The sequence below is a fragment of the Nilaparvata lugens genome, chromosome X, assembly GCF_014356525.2.
Source record: "Nilaparvata lugens isolate BPH chromosome X, ASM1435652v1, whole genome shotgun sequence".
In the NCBI taxonomy this organism is placed as follows: Eukaryota; Metazoa; Arthropoda; class Insecta; order Hemiptera; family Delphacidae; genus Nilaparvata; species Nilaparvata lugens.
The window spans coordinates 103,646,595-103,661,561 of record NC_052518.1 but is presented as its reverse complement, the minus strand read 5'-3'; the positions used below and the strand labels follow the sequence as shown (position 1 = coordinate 103,661,561).

The 14,967-nt window shown below is 31.0% G+C and overlaps 2 protein-coding genes across 2 annotated transcripts in view; both read right to left on the bottom strand.

Annotated features, from left to right (window-relative positions):
* Window positions 1-11,520, bottom strand: part of LOC111049572 (interaptin) — a 51,386-nt gene extending 39,866 nt beyond the window's left edge. Inside the window, exons 1-2 of the mRNA XM_039442906.1 lie at window positions 11,319-11,520; window positions 2,247-2,412 (exon numbers count right to left, since the gene is read on the bottom strand). Of these exons, the coding sequence (XP_039298840.1) occupies window positions 2,247-2,412; window positions 11,319-11,325 (173 nt within the window). The 5' untranslated portion in view covers window positions 11,326-11,520. The remainder of the gene's footprint in view (window positions 1-2,246; window positions 2,413-11,318) is intronic.
* Window positions 11,521-13,317: 1,797 nt separating this feature from the next.
* On the bottom strand, window positions 13,318-14,166 carry LOC120354731 (uncharacterized protein K02A2.6-like). Its single transcript, XM_039442177.1, has one exon. The coding sequence runs from the start codon at window positions 14,164-14,166 to the stop codon at window positions 13,318-13,320; it is 849 nt and encodes a 282-aa protein (XP_039298111.1).
* Between the last annotated feature and the right edge of the window lie 801 nt (window positions 14,167-14,967).

Here is a 14,967-nt window from a genome sequence, read left to right as displayed (position 1 = left end):
TTCGCATCAAAACGTGTCAACTTGTGGATTGCATACCGGAAAAACGGAAATGATTTAGATCTCCAAATTTCGCACATAAATTCTAAAAATATCAATCTCGTGCACCTCGAAACCCAAATTTCAATTTTCCTTCTACATTTTTCAGAATTAATGTTCAAAATTCATTCATGGGACATGAATACATACCATATGTTAATATAGAACTATAATCTAGAGAGACTACCTCTTCGAAACAGATGGTTAAAATTGATAACTAAATTCTGTATTTAATATAATATTAAATCCTGTATATTATATAATATAACTAAAATTGATAACTAGTCCAATTTTGTCAGGTTGGCATTAAGTTGAGGAAGGTTCAATAGATAATATAGAAGGTTCTATAATAAAAGAAAGAACTGACTCATACACGTACGGGATAGGAAAATTATGTTTGAGGCATCATCACGTCTAAACTACTGGACTGAAATCAACTGGAAATTTTGCATATGGATCCTTAATTAACCAAGGATGGTTCGAGGGTCTAGGCCTACTTTGAGCTCTTCAAAATTCCACTCGGTCAAGTTTTCAGTTTGTCAAGTTTTAAAATAGACTCTTGCGGAGCACGGGTTACCTGCTAGTGATGATTAAAACAATAAAATTCATTGTTTATAATCAATTAAGAAAATTAATAATTGTAATAATGCTAAGGAGAGCTGTTGATTGAATCAACTACCTCCTACCAAAATTGTAATATCTAATCAACTATACTAACGCGATAACAACGGCAAAGCTTGATAAATAACGTTACAAACCAAAACTTGACAACCTGATTTTTCTGTTCTATTCATGTTACAAACGACACTGCTATGAAAAATTTGGTTGATGAAATACTAAGGCAATCCTTGAGCTATTTTTCCTTCCAAATTCAAATGATGACACAGTTCAAAAAGTAGGTTAGGCTATGTTTCATTCACTTGTCCAGTTTTAAATGTAAACACATATAAACATAAGAATAATTTTGAATTTATATCAATTGAAATCGATGAAATCAAATGAGTGAGACGTATTCATGTACATTTTGATGTATGTTTTGAATAAAGAGATTGATTGATTGAGTATATAATTACTAGAATGAGTAGATTAATTAAATAAAGTTAAATAAATTAGTTTATATTGTGGTAATTATTCATATTAAATAAAAAGACTAAGAAATTGTCAAAAACCACAGATTTATTGATACTATGTTAGTTAGTTTCTAAGTATCAATAAATCTGTGGTTTTTGACAATTTCTTAGTATTTTTATTTAATATGAATAATTACCACAATATCAACTTCTCAACTACACAAAAAGTGAATTAACTAATATTAATAGGTCCATGTGAATATTATTCCAAAATAGAACTGTTGATTCAATTCTCTAATCATTCTGATGAGTTAAAGAAACAATTATTATTAGAGCTATTATTCGAAGATTTTTATTTCTTCTCACAGTTTAAAGCCTAATTTATTCATTCATTTATTGTATAAAATACTATAATCATAATACAATTATGACATTGGAGGAAAAACTAGGATTTTTATTTCTTCTCACAGTTTAAAGCCTAATTTATTCATTCATTTATTGTATAAAATACTATAATCATAATACAATTATGACATTGGAGGAAAAACTAGGCTGAGCCTGTACTATTTCTCTCCAAAAATTTTGATAAAATGTTAATGTTGTCCAAAAGATAAGGCTATGTAATCACACACTGCTTCGTCACTTGATTTTCGGTCCAGGAATGATGATTTAAAATTTTGAATTTTGAAGGTTGATTTTATACTCTAAATGAATCACAGAATGTATCACAATAAATTAAAAACTTTAGAAATATTGCACTTATTTAAAAAATTTTAATACAAACTGAAAAGCCTTCTCACTATTTAACCTCTGCTATTTTCTTATGTTTGTTTTGTATTATTGTACGAGAACAATAATCTTAAACTTCAATCTGCTATTTTCTTATGTTTGCTTTATACTATTTTTCAAGAATTTTTGTTGAACTGTTGGAATTGTCAATTATTTTTGTTTAGTTTTAAAAGGAATAAATAACTACAGATGTAAATTACTGAGATATTGCAATTATTCAAATGCTAATGAATTAATAGTAATTATCATTAAACAAAAATCCAAATTAAATGATAATTAGTATAATGATAATTATTATGAATGAATAACTTTCTGAATCGAATAATCGGGAAAGGGTTAGAGTAGGCCTACCTGCTGCTGGAGTTTTGCGATGAAGCCCAGTGGGTCAACTTGCTGCTAGAATGGTCACATGTTTTGTAATAATCTTTAACATCCGACCACTTCTTAATTCTCTCCTCTTCGGATACACGTTTTCGAATCACCTCATTCTCTCTAAAATGACGACGACTGCTGTAACCTATAGATAGATAACCAATTTATTGATCTTCATACAAAAAAAAAAAAAAAAAAAAAAAAAAAACAGTTACAATATTCCAAAGCATAATAAAAATTCAATTGGCATGGATCATGCCGTCAGCCAGAGTTGGTAGTTTATCCTATACTATTAAACGAGCTTTTACTTTAACAAGTTAAGTAAAGAATTTAGAGTGAATAGAGGCGTAAGGCAGGGTGATGCACTCTCGGCAGTTATCTTTAACCTGGCACTTGATGTTATTCTTAAAGCATTGCAGACAAGCGGCAGTATTGTAACTAAGTCCAAGCAAGCATATGCGTACGCAGATGATGTGGTGCTTATATCAAGAAGCAAAGCTGGTGTGGTTGACATGCTCCAAACTCTAAAAAATGAAGGTAAGAAGTTGGGTCTTGAGATTAATATAGAAAAATCTAAATATCTTATGATGTCAGCAAACGAGAGAAGAAGACATGTTGGTGATCTGGAATGTGGGGGAGGAGTTTGGCTTCAAAATGTGAGGCAGTTCAAGTACTTGGGTTCGCTTCTCAATAGTGAGAACAAGGTACGAGCGGACGTGGAAAGCATGATTTTAGCTGCAAACAAGGCGTACTTTGTCCACATGAAACTAATGAAGTCAAAGCTCTTATCACGCATGTCTAAGCTGCGGGCTCTACAAAACACTGATCAGACCAGTGGCCACCTATGGTGCTGAGACGTGGACGCTGACTAGTAGAGAAGAGCAAGCATTGCGTGTTTTTGAGAGAAAAATTGTAAGGCGTATCATGGGACCAGTCAGGACAGAATATGGGTGGCATATCAGAAATAATGAAGAGATTGCCAATTTCATGGGACCAGAAGATATTGTACGAGTTATAAAGGCGCAACGGTTGAGATGGTTGGGGCATGTCCAGAGAATGGAGCACTGCAGACTACCGCATAAGTTGTTAAAAAGTAAAATGATTGGTACGCGTAGAAGAGGAAGGCCCAGGAGGAGATGACTGGAGGATGTGAGTGCCGATTTGCGTGTTTTGGGCATCAGAGGATGGGATAATGTGGCGGAGAGGAGAGACGATTGGAGGCGAATTGTGCAGGAGGCCAAGCTCCACATCGGACTGTAACGCCAATGAAAGTAAAAGTAAGTATTAAACGAGCAATTTCTGTTTAGATGTTTCTATGTTTATAAATATATCTGTATGTGACCGGATCTCGAAAACGGCTCTAACGATTCTCACGAAATTTGGAAAAAAGTAGGTTTATGATAAGAAAATTTGATTGCACTAGGTTTCAACCTTGGGATAACTCACTGAAGGACATTAAAAGGATAAATACGTCCTTGGAAAAACAGCTGGAAATTTTGTCATCTGTTGATACCGTAATGAAAGTCAGTGAACGAGTGCATGTGTGGGATCATTCAGCTGATCTCACGAGATGAAAAATTCAGCAAGAAAAACTTATTTCCGTTTATTTCACTTTTTTTTAGAAAACATGTTTACTTCAGAAAGTCCAAAATGGTAACTAGATGCTGTTAGTGTAGAATAGTACATAATATATTAACAAATATTGTAGCAAACATAGTATATCATTCCAAATCGAATTCATAGTATAACTATTTGTAATTGATGATGTGTTTGTTTTTAGTGTGTGAATAAATTGTTATTTTGATGAGTGATAGTAGCTTAACCTAGATTTTGATTTGAACTGTAGTATAAATTTGAAAAGGGACAGTTTTGGGCATAAGCCTGTTGTGCCTCATCATATAACTGTAAAATGAATAAACTATAAATTCAATCTTTACAAATTTTCTATGCTTTTACACTCCAGAGCAAAGCTCGTTCCCCGATATTCTGTTTTATTAACAGATAGTCGGTAGTTTATCATAGCAATATTTTCATAAACTGGTTTCTCAAATCTATTCCAAAATTATTTCGGTCAACATCTTATCGCTACTTGTGATCAATCGCTCTGAATGATAGCTATCTATGTTTGAAAAGAAAAATATATTATTATACTTTAGGGCAACATTTAAACATTCTAAACAACATCAATACTTCTCAAATCATTTACCCAATAAAAACATTTAATTTAATCTTTACATACAAAAATGAATGAGAAAAAATATACAGGAGAGAAAAAATATATTTATATAAATATATATAATGTTCTGAAAAAAGGTGCCGATAAGTCAGGGCGTGATTCCTCACATCAAAAGAAGAAAAAAGTTCTTATTAACATAGGTTCGAAAATGCTTGGTTACCAAGTTATACAGAGTGGAAGATTTCGCTGATTTTCTGTGCCGCTGCTGAAACGAAGCCCTACGGGGATTTGCTGGCTGTTAATTAAGATGTAAAAGTTAGCGTACGTTATGTAAAATAAACTGAAAAATTGAATAAAACCATCTCCAGACCTGTAGCTACAGTAATTTTCAAGGTATGTGACTAAATACGCGAAACTTGGTCCCGAAAAACAAGTTCGTTTAAGGTATGAAGCAGATTTACTATGCTAAATTTACAATAAACACAAAATATTTTTCTACAGAACTTGTAGAAAATTTAATTTGGAAGAGAAAGATGTAGAATAAGTCTATAATAGACAAACGCAACCTTGAAAAAACAATACTTTATTACATACAAAACGCATGAAAAATAGAGAGCTTAACAGATTTTGTCTATTTTTCATGCGTTTTGTATGTAATTAAGAATTATTATTTTAAGGTTGCGTTTGTCTATTAAAGACTTATTCTACATCTTTCTCTTCGAAATTAAATTTTCTACAAGTCTGTGGAAATTTTGTGTTTATTGTACATTTAACATAGTAAATCTACTTCAAACCTTGAAGGATCTTGTTTTTCGGGAGCAAGTTTCACGTATTTCGTCACATATCTTAAAAATTACTGTAGCTACAGGTCTGGAAACGGTTTTATTCAATTTTTCAGTTAATTTTACATAAAGTACGCTAAATTTTACATCTTAATTAATAGCCAACAAATACCCGTAGGGCTTCGTTTCGGCAGGGGAACTGAAATCTTCCACCCTGTATAACTTGGTAACTAAGCATTTTCGGACCTATGTTATTAGAACTTTTTTTCTTCTTTTGTTGAGAGGAATCACGCCCTGACGTATGGGCACCTTTTTCAAGACATTCTATATACAACTGCAAAACAACGGTCTAACAATATAGTGTAGGCTATCTATCTTATCTATCTTTAGTTTTACTAACTTTTTAGTCATTAATTATAACTGACTGTTTCTGCAGCCAATTATTTGTTTTCTTTCTATAGTATCAACATTTATTCATATCATATTTTTAATCTGTATTTTCTCAAATTTAGTTTAATATAATATTAATTTTCATAATTTATTTTATTGATTTTAAATTCAGCGAATTACGCCCAGGCCCTCACAAACACAGGCTTCAGCCTACATGTGAGTCTCTCACAACGTAAGGGTATCTATAAATACAAATATAGCTACAAATATTTGTAAATTGTGAGAATACATTGATTTGATTTTATTTTATATCCACGATTGAAAGTACATTACTATACTAACACATTCAAATACTTGAGAGACGATGCCTATTAAACAAGAAGAAGAATCTTAATAAATAAATATGCTAAGAATTATTACAAAAAAATAAAATTTAGATTGATACAACCTATACAAAAATTCAAGTACCTAAGATAAAATTTCAATAATACGAATTGAAAAAATAAATTTCGTTAAAGAATTAGTCACTCAGTGAAATCATAAAGAAAATATAGCGAAGATATCTCGTAGGTCGTTGATGTTCCAAATTTCAAGCCGATCTATTTTAGTAAGCCGATTACTGTGACTACTGTCGATTATTACTGGTGAAAGTGTAAGAACGGCACAGTATGAGAGACTACCAGCGTCACATATATTTGTAACATAAAAGTCCTATACCATGGGATATCTTTTTATCCTATCTTTTCTCTATGGTGAAATCTTCATCTGTTTTACTGAAATACCCTATTAAATATTATTTCACTTCGAGTTAATATTACTATTACTTTAATATTATTGATATTATCACTTCGAGTTAATATTATTTCACTTTAACAACTGTGTCGGTAGTGTTTTATAAACAGAATGTTTACGAACTCTATACCAAATAGTCTATGGCATTGTTCCTGGGTAAAAAACATATCTAAATATCATATTTAAATTGTCCGGAAGTCTTCAGTTACTCACACAGCGGCCATTTTGCTTTTTTCACTTATTTTTTTCTAAATAATGATTAAAACATACGAAATTGAAACTTTGCACGATCATTTATAACAACTAGACAAAGCTAGAAAAAAATTATGATAATTTTTCAAATTCATAAAACAAAATGGCGGTCATTTAAAATGTTGTTTCTTAAATAGCTAAGAAACGGTTGATTTTACAAAAACTTTACAAGAGTAACATTTTTAGTAAATTTAATTGCCTAATTGATAGGCCGCTGTGTGAGTAACTGACAATTCCGGACAATTTAAATATGATATTTAGATATGAATAGATATTCTTCTATTGAAGATAGCTGATAGCAGTATATCTGATGTAATATTAACTGTTCATTCTTGTCATTCGTCATGGAGATATATTTTTCAATCAATTAACATGTCTGAGATCAAATATTTGGTTCATTTATTACATTTCTACATTGTTAGAAAAATATCAGGCAACGTTGCAGTGCTAGAAAAGGATAGCGCTTTCTGCCTTGTCAAATGATAGACAAGGATAGCAACACTAATGTTAATCAAATGCTGCCATTATAACGTGGACCTCACAATAGGTCACTCCTCATAATAAAGTCAGTTAAAATTGTATAAAATATTTTGTAGAAATTATGTAGCAAGCTCACTTAGTGAATGAGTGAGTTTATCAAATGTAAAAATAATTTATTTCTAGAAGAGAAATGAAACTAACAAAGTCTGTTAAAATTTCATAAAATATTTTGTAGAAATTATATAGCAAACTCACTTGGTAAATGAGTGAGTTTCTCAAATGTAAAAATTATTTATTTCTAGAAGAGAAATGAAACTAACAGTCTGTTAAAATTCTATAAAATATTTTGTAGAAATTATATAGCAAACTCACTTGGTAAATGAGTGAGTTTCTCAAATGTAAAAATTATTTATTTCTAGAAGAGAAATGAAACTAACAGTCTGTTAAAATTCTATAAAATATTTTGTAGAAATTATATAGCAAGCTCACTTGGTAAATGAGTGGGTTTCTCAAAGGTAAAAATGATTTATTTCTAGAAGAGAAATGAAACTAACAAAGTCTGTTGAAAATCTATAGAATATTTTGTAGAAATTATATAGCAAGCTCACTTGGTAAATGAGTGAGTTTATCAAATGTAAAAATTATTTATTTCTAGAAGAGAAATGAAACTAACAAAGTCTGTTAAAACTCTTTAAAATATTTTGTAGAAATTATATAGCAAGCTCACTTGGTAAATGAGTGAGTTTATCAAATGTAAAAATTATTTATTTCTAGAAGAGAAATGAAACTAACAAAGTCTGTTAAAATTCTATAAAATATTTTGTTGGCAAGTTCACGTAGTAATAATGTGAGTTTCTCAAATTTAAAAATTATTTATCTCTGGAAGAGGAATGAAACTAACCTTTAGTGGATGAATATAATAATTTAAGGCTGTGCAAAGGCTAAAAATGAACTTTCTACTGGTGATATTTTTCAAAGTTTTTCGATTTTTTATATCATCAACCTATTAAAATGAAAAAGTTTTCTCAGGAAAACATTTTTTCCGATCATTACTTTTTGAGATATGAGCGCCTAAAGTTTAAATTTTTGGGACAGAACATTTCAAATTCGGTAAGAGACTAATCAATGCGATTTAGAGGATAAATTATCCATGGTATTTTTGATTGAATAAAACAAAAATTTTTCGGAAATATCAATTTTTGATAAAGTTATTCAATTTACTAAAAATAACTCAACTAAAAGTTATTTTTGGTCATTTTTAGTAAATTGAATAACTTTCTCAAAGATTTATATTTCCGAATTTTTTTGTTTTATCCAATCAAAAATACCATGGATAATTTATCCTCTAAATCTCATTGATTAGTCTCTTACCGAATTTGAAATGTTCTGTCCCAAAAATTTAAACTCTAGGCGCTCATATCTCAAAAAGTAATGATTGGAAAAAAAATGTTTTCCTGAGAAAACTTTTTCATTTTAATAGCTTGATTATATAAAAATCGAAAAACTTTGAAAAATATCACCAGTAGAAAGTTCATTTTTAGCCTTTGCACAGCCTCAAGATAAGAAACAATCTGGAAACAACATGAACGAGCCAACCTGTTCAAGGTCTAGTCTTATGTTTCAACAAGAGCCAAACATGATAAGTTACTCAATAAGCAACCTGCATATCTTTACAAGTACTAAAGATACGAGTAGAAGTTTAATACTTCTCCAGATATTCAAATCAAAAATTTCAATCAAATCAAAATTTTATTCACAATTCAAACAGTTGAGGGTCCTGCCAAACCCAAAGGTTTTTCAGCGGGTGCCCAGTTACAGGAAAAAAATTGAGTTACAAAAGATAAATAAACTTAGACAAAATAAATATTACACTTCAAAGATTTTAAGTAAAAAATGAAAGAAAACTGATACAAAATGCAAAAATAAAATAAGAAATATACATCAGATTTTGATACAGAATTACAGTAATGAAAAAAGGGAAAAATGAAAATTAATTAGAAAGGAATGAAATAATAAGGGAAAAATTGTTTTACACAAGTAATAGTACATTTTTATCGTTGAGGCAGGCGGCAGTGACAATAAAAGGAAAATTTCAAAACTTCAGCCAGCAAAAATTGAAAAATACTAATAATGTAAGCATATGCTGTCGTTTTTTTAACTTGACGTTTCTTAAATTATGAGTACGTTTGTGATATTATTAAATTGATTGTGCTGTTATTATTGAGATACAACATTACATCCTTCTTAGAGTAATCACGAATATTTGGAGGTAGTCTGTTAAATAAGTAGGGAATTACATAATGTAGGGATCTTCTACCATAAATATTATTGAATCTGGGTACTACATATATTGACGGAGATCTTAAATTGTAGGGTGAGGGAGGAGTAAGGAGTCTATAGTATAAATTTTCTTTGTGGAGTATTACAATTTTGAAAAGATAGAAATGTTTGGGCGATAATGTATGATAGAATATTTGTAAGCTGCGTGGGTTGTATGGATCAATATTGTTAACATAAGGAATTCTGGTAGTTATACATTTTAATGTTCTTAGTTGTATTCGTTCAACTCTAGATAAAAGATAATCGGCTGCACTTCCCCATGATTCAATGCCATATCTTCTTGAATAATTCGTAATGAAGCTTTGGACAAAATAATAGCTTGAAGCTCAAGAGTTAAGAATACGAAAGCATTTTTTAAAGAATTTAATTGTGAGAGAAAACTGAAAAGTAGGATACTCAAATACTATGGGTTTCAACTTCAAGATAAAGAAATGGCGATAAATAAGCAATAAAGTGGTTGATACAATAAAAACAAAAAATTGAAACCATCAATGCATAGTAATTAATTATTATCACCAAACAAAAAAATTGGATGAAGGTTTTAATGAATATGTTAAATAATTATTCAAACGGTATTGATATATTTGAATAAAATCTTCAAAATTGAATAAAACTGTGTTCAATAGCAATTTTTTTGTAATACGGATTAATTAATTGAGTAATTAACCAGTAATTAACTATTATCACGAAACAGAAAACTTTTGTTTAAGGTTTTAATGAAGGGAAATATGTTAATAATTATTCAAACGGTATTGATATATTTGAATAAAATCTTCAAAATTGAATAAAACTGTGTTCAATAGCAATTTTTTTGTAATACGGATTAATTAATTGAGTAATTAACCAGTAATTAACTATTATCACGAAACAGAAAACTTTTGTTTAAGGTTTTAATGAAGGGAAATATGTTAAATAATTATTCAAACGGTATTGATATATTTGAATAAAATCTTCAAAATTGAATAAAACTGTGTTCAATAGCAAATTTTTTGTAATACGGATTAATTAATTGAGTAATTAACCAGTAATTAACTATTATCACTAAACAGAAAACTTTTGTTTAAGGTTTTAATGAAGGGAAATATGTTAAATATTATTCAAACGGTATTGATATATTTGAATAAAATCTTCAAAATTGAATAAAACTGTGTTCAATAGCAAATTTTTTGTAATACGGATTAATTAATTGAGTAATTAACTATTATCACTAAACAGAAAAGAAATTGGTTGGAGGTTTTAATGAAGGGAAATATGTTAAATAATTATTCAAACGGTATTGGTATATTTGAATAAAATCTTCAAAATTGAATGAAACTGTGTTCAATAGCAAATTTTTTGTAATTGTGATTAATTAATCAAGTAATTAACCAGTAATTAACTATTATCACTAAACAGAAAAAAAATTGGTTGAAGGTTTTCATGAATTTTATGTGAAATTAAAATTCAAACGGTATTGGTATATTTGAATAAAATCTTAAAAATTGAATAAAACTGTGTTCAATGGCAAATTTTTTGTAATACGGATTAATTAATTGAGTAATTAACCAGTAATTAACTATTATCACTAAACAGAAAAGAAATTGGTTGAAGGTTTTAATGAAGGGAAATATGTTAAATAATTATTCAAACGGTATTGATATATTTGAATAAAATCTTAAAAATTGAATAAAACTGTGGTCAATAGCAAAATTTTTGTAATACGGATTGTAAGTGATCATGATAGGGAGAAGAGAATAATTCTTGGGTCGAGCCGGTTCAAAATTGTATGATTTATTATCCTGTAAATGAATGAATGAATGAATGAATGAATAGATATGGAAATAATTAAATCATACTCACCAAACATAGTGAAGATGGATCCTAAATTTGATGTTGTAGAGAATATGGTAATTGAAAGTGCAAATACTCCTGAAACAAATAATTCTTCATGTGAATGAAGTTACAACTATCGAAAGGGACTGGAGGAGCTGGCTTCTAACCTCCGTCTGCTCATGACTACTGCCAACCAAAAAGGAGTAGTTAATCCAGATTACGTTGTATTTAATCAACGTGTTTAATCAACAGCTCTCTAGACGAACTTTGACCTACCTGGCTAAACTTAACAGATCAAAATTTCCCAAACCAACTTTGATAGGGGTGGTTGTGAAGAGTATGCCTACCATATTTGCTTTGCTTTAGTTTTAGCGACGATATTCAACTGCTTTTTACTTTCCTTGCCCTATTACCATAGGTAAGGAAAGTATTGCTTTCCAAAAAAAATTAAGGTACCCTAATTTCAAGTTTTCTATACGTTTCAAGGTCCCCTGAGTCCAAAAACATGATTTTGGTTAGTGGACTGTGTGTGTGTGTATGTCTGTGAACACGATAACTCCATTCCTAATTAACCGATTGACTGAAAAAATTTAAACTTAAGGTCCTTATACCATGAGGATCCGACAAAAAGAAATTCAATAAAATACAATTCAAGATGGCGGGAAAAATGGCGGATAATTACTAAAAAACCATGTTTTTCACGGTTTTCTCGAAAACGGCTTTAACGATTTTCTTAAAATTTATACCATGGATAGCTACTTATAAGCCCTATCAACTGACATGAGTCTCATTTCTGGGAAAATTGCAGGAGCTCCGTAATAATCTTGAGAAAAATGGCGGATAATCACTAAAAAACCATGTTAATCACGGTTTTCTCGAAAACGGCTCTAACGATTTTCTTAAAATTTATACCATGGATAGCTATTTATAAGCCCTATCAACTGACATGAGTCTCATTTCTGGGAAAATTGCAGGAGCTCCGTAATATTCTTGAGAAAAATGGCGGATAATTACAAAAAAACATGTTTTTCACGATTTTCTCAAAAATAACTTGACCGATTTTCTTCAAATTCATACCCTGTATAGTTATTTATTTATTTATTTATAGTTAGTTATTTATCAGCTCTATCAACTGGCATGAGGCTCCTTTCTGGGAAACTAATGGGGGGTCCAACCCATCCTTGAGAAATGGACTTAGTAACCTCTTTCTCGTGCATGAGGTAGGTAGGTAGCGCAGTTCATAAAAAGAACACATAGTCGAGATATTTCATCTGTAGAACAGCTGTTTTGACGACTTTAAAAAAATGACGACTAAAAAAATCATCGAATTTCACAATTTACACAAAGGAAAAAGTACTCTGAAAACAATTATATATACAAATATACAGAAGTCTGATCGTAGTTTCAAATATGAGCAAGGAAAGTTGTGTCAGTGTACCACACCAGATTTTTTTGTATTGCTGTGTGTTGAATAAATAAAATCTTCTAATCTGTGAAAACCGCTACACTATAGACTACCGTGTTCTGTTCTTGTGCCGGTTGCACAATAACTTATTAATACTTAACTTAACTTAAGTTGCACAATATTTTATCACTGTACTTGCAGCGTTAATTTATTATTTCTTGTGTCATTTATTATATGTATCAAACCCTCATCACTTCATTTAGTAGTGTCAATAGAATATAGAATATAATGACTGCCTTCATCTCTCCTAGACAAAATAGGAAGAATATTCTTAGGTATGTTTTTCTTATACGTTTCTATTAATAGTGATAACACCTTTCACTCAATGGATATCTGATTAATATTATATATTGCCTCCAATAAATCAATATGATTGAAGACAAATAGTTGGGATCAGGTAATAGAGAACCCTGATTGAAGTGACCACTTCTATTATATTGTAGTAATTCTATGCTAACAAATATTTTCTTCAGGGAATTGGAAAAAATACTGATTTATGTCATCTGTTTTGCATAACATCTGGTTTCTGGTATACTACATCTTCCCCCTTTCTTCTTAAGTTCAATCTGCATATCGCAGTTGATCTGCGTGGCATCTTCTCATCGTTTCCTCAACATTCACTAGGTATGAGTATGGTCCATTTACTTTAACGATTTTTCCTTTTTTGTAGCCTTTGCCTGATCTGTCTAGTACCCATACGCCATCGCCCTCTCCGAACACCTTTGCGTTGACTCTCGGCTTGCTGTTCCCTTGTCTAACTAACTCTTCGTCTACTCTGTCGTTAACATCTGGTAGTAATAGATCTATTTTGCAGCGTAACTCGCGACCGAACATCATAAAAGCAGGTGTTTTTCCCGTTGCTCTCTTTGGGGATGTTCTATGAGCGAATAAAAATTTATTTAGTTTTTCTTGTAAGGTGCCAGTACTTCCTTTTGAAATTCCCATACGTTCTTTGAACGTTCGTACACAACGCTCCGCCAATCCATTGCTTTTTGGGTGATATGGGGTGATACGTGCATGTTTTATGTTCAGTTCTTTGCAGAAATTTTGGAATTCATACGAAGTCAGTTGAGGACCGTTGTCACTTACAATTATTCTTGGGTAGCCAAATTTAGAAAATAGATCTTGTAATATATTGATCGTGGATTTTGTTGTGGTTGTTGACATGGGTATTACTTCGAGCCATTTCGATCTAGCATCTACAACGACTAACCACATTTTCCCTAAAAATGGTCCTGCGAAATCTATGTGGATTCTAGACCACACTTCTGTTGGAAGAGTCCATGAGAAAAGTGGCATCTCAACATCTCTGTTTCTGTTTTCTTGACATGCGGTGCAGTGTTTTACATGTTCCTCTAAATCTTTGTCCAGTCCAGGCCACCATACTTGGAATCGTGTTTTTCCTTTCATTGCTACAATTCCTGGATGACCTTCATGAAGAATTTGTAGTACTTTTGTTCTTAATCTTGTGGGTATGACTAAACGACCCGACCAGAGGAGTATGCCATTTTCAAATGATAGTTCTTCTCGTTTATTGTAATATGGTAGTAGTTCTTTGTTTACATTTGTATCTGTTGTCCAACCACTTCGGAGATAGTTTGTAACTTTTGCAAGTGTTGTGTCATGTTTTGTTGTTTCTTGTAAGCTCTTTGTTGATAATGGTATATCTTGAAATCGAAGGTGGAAAAGATGTGCTCTATTGTTTTCCCCTAACTTTTCGTTTTTTGACTTCAATACATTTTCCAAAGGAAACCTTGATAGCATATCCGCCGTTGCATTATCTGCACCTCTGTGATAATTTATTGAGTAGTCGTATGAGCTCAAAATTAAAGCCCATCTAGCAATACGGTTGGAAACAACTTTTGGAATAGAGTCATTTTCACCGAAAACTTTCACTAAAGCTTTATGATCAGTACGAATCTCAAAGTGTCTGCCATAGAGGAACTGTTCAAAACGTGTTACTCCGAAAATTAAACCTAATGCTTCTTTTTCAATCACACTGTACCGTTTTTCAGCTTTGTCAAGTCGTCTTGATGCGAACAAAATTGGCCTTTCAGTACCATCAGTATATCTGTGAAAAAGAGCTGCACCTAATCCGACTTCACTTGCGTCTGTGGCAAGAATTAGAGGAAGTGATTCATCATAATGAGCTAAAGTATCTGATGTTGTTAATAAATGTCTCAATTTTGTAGCGATTTGTTCATGTTTTTT

Bases quoted from the DNA above. Each gene is read 5' to 3' on its own strand.
- LOC120354731 (XM_039442177.1), bottom strand. From the start codon at position 14,166: ATGAAAGGAAAAACACGATTCCAAGTATGGTGGCCTGGACTGGACAAA.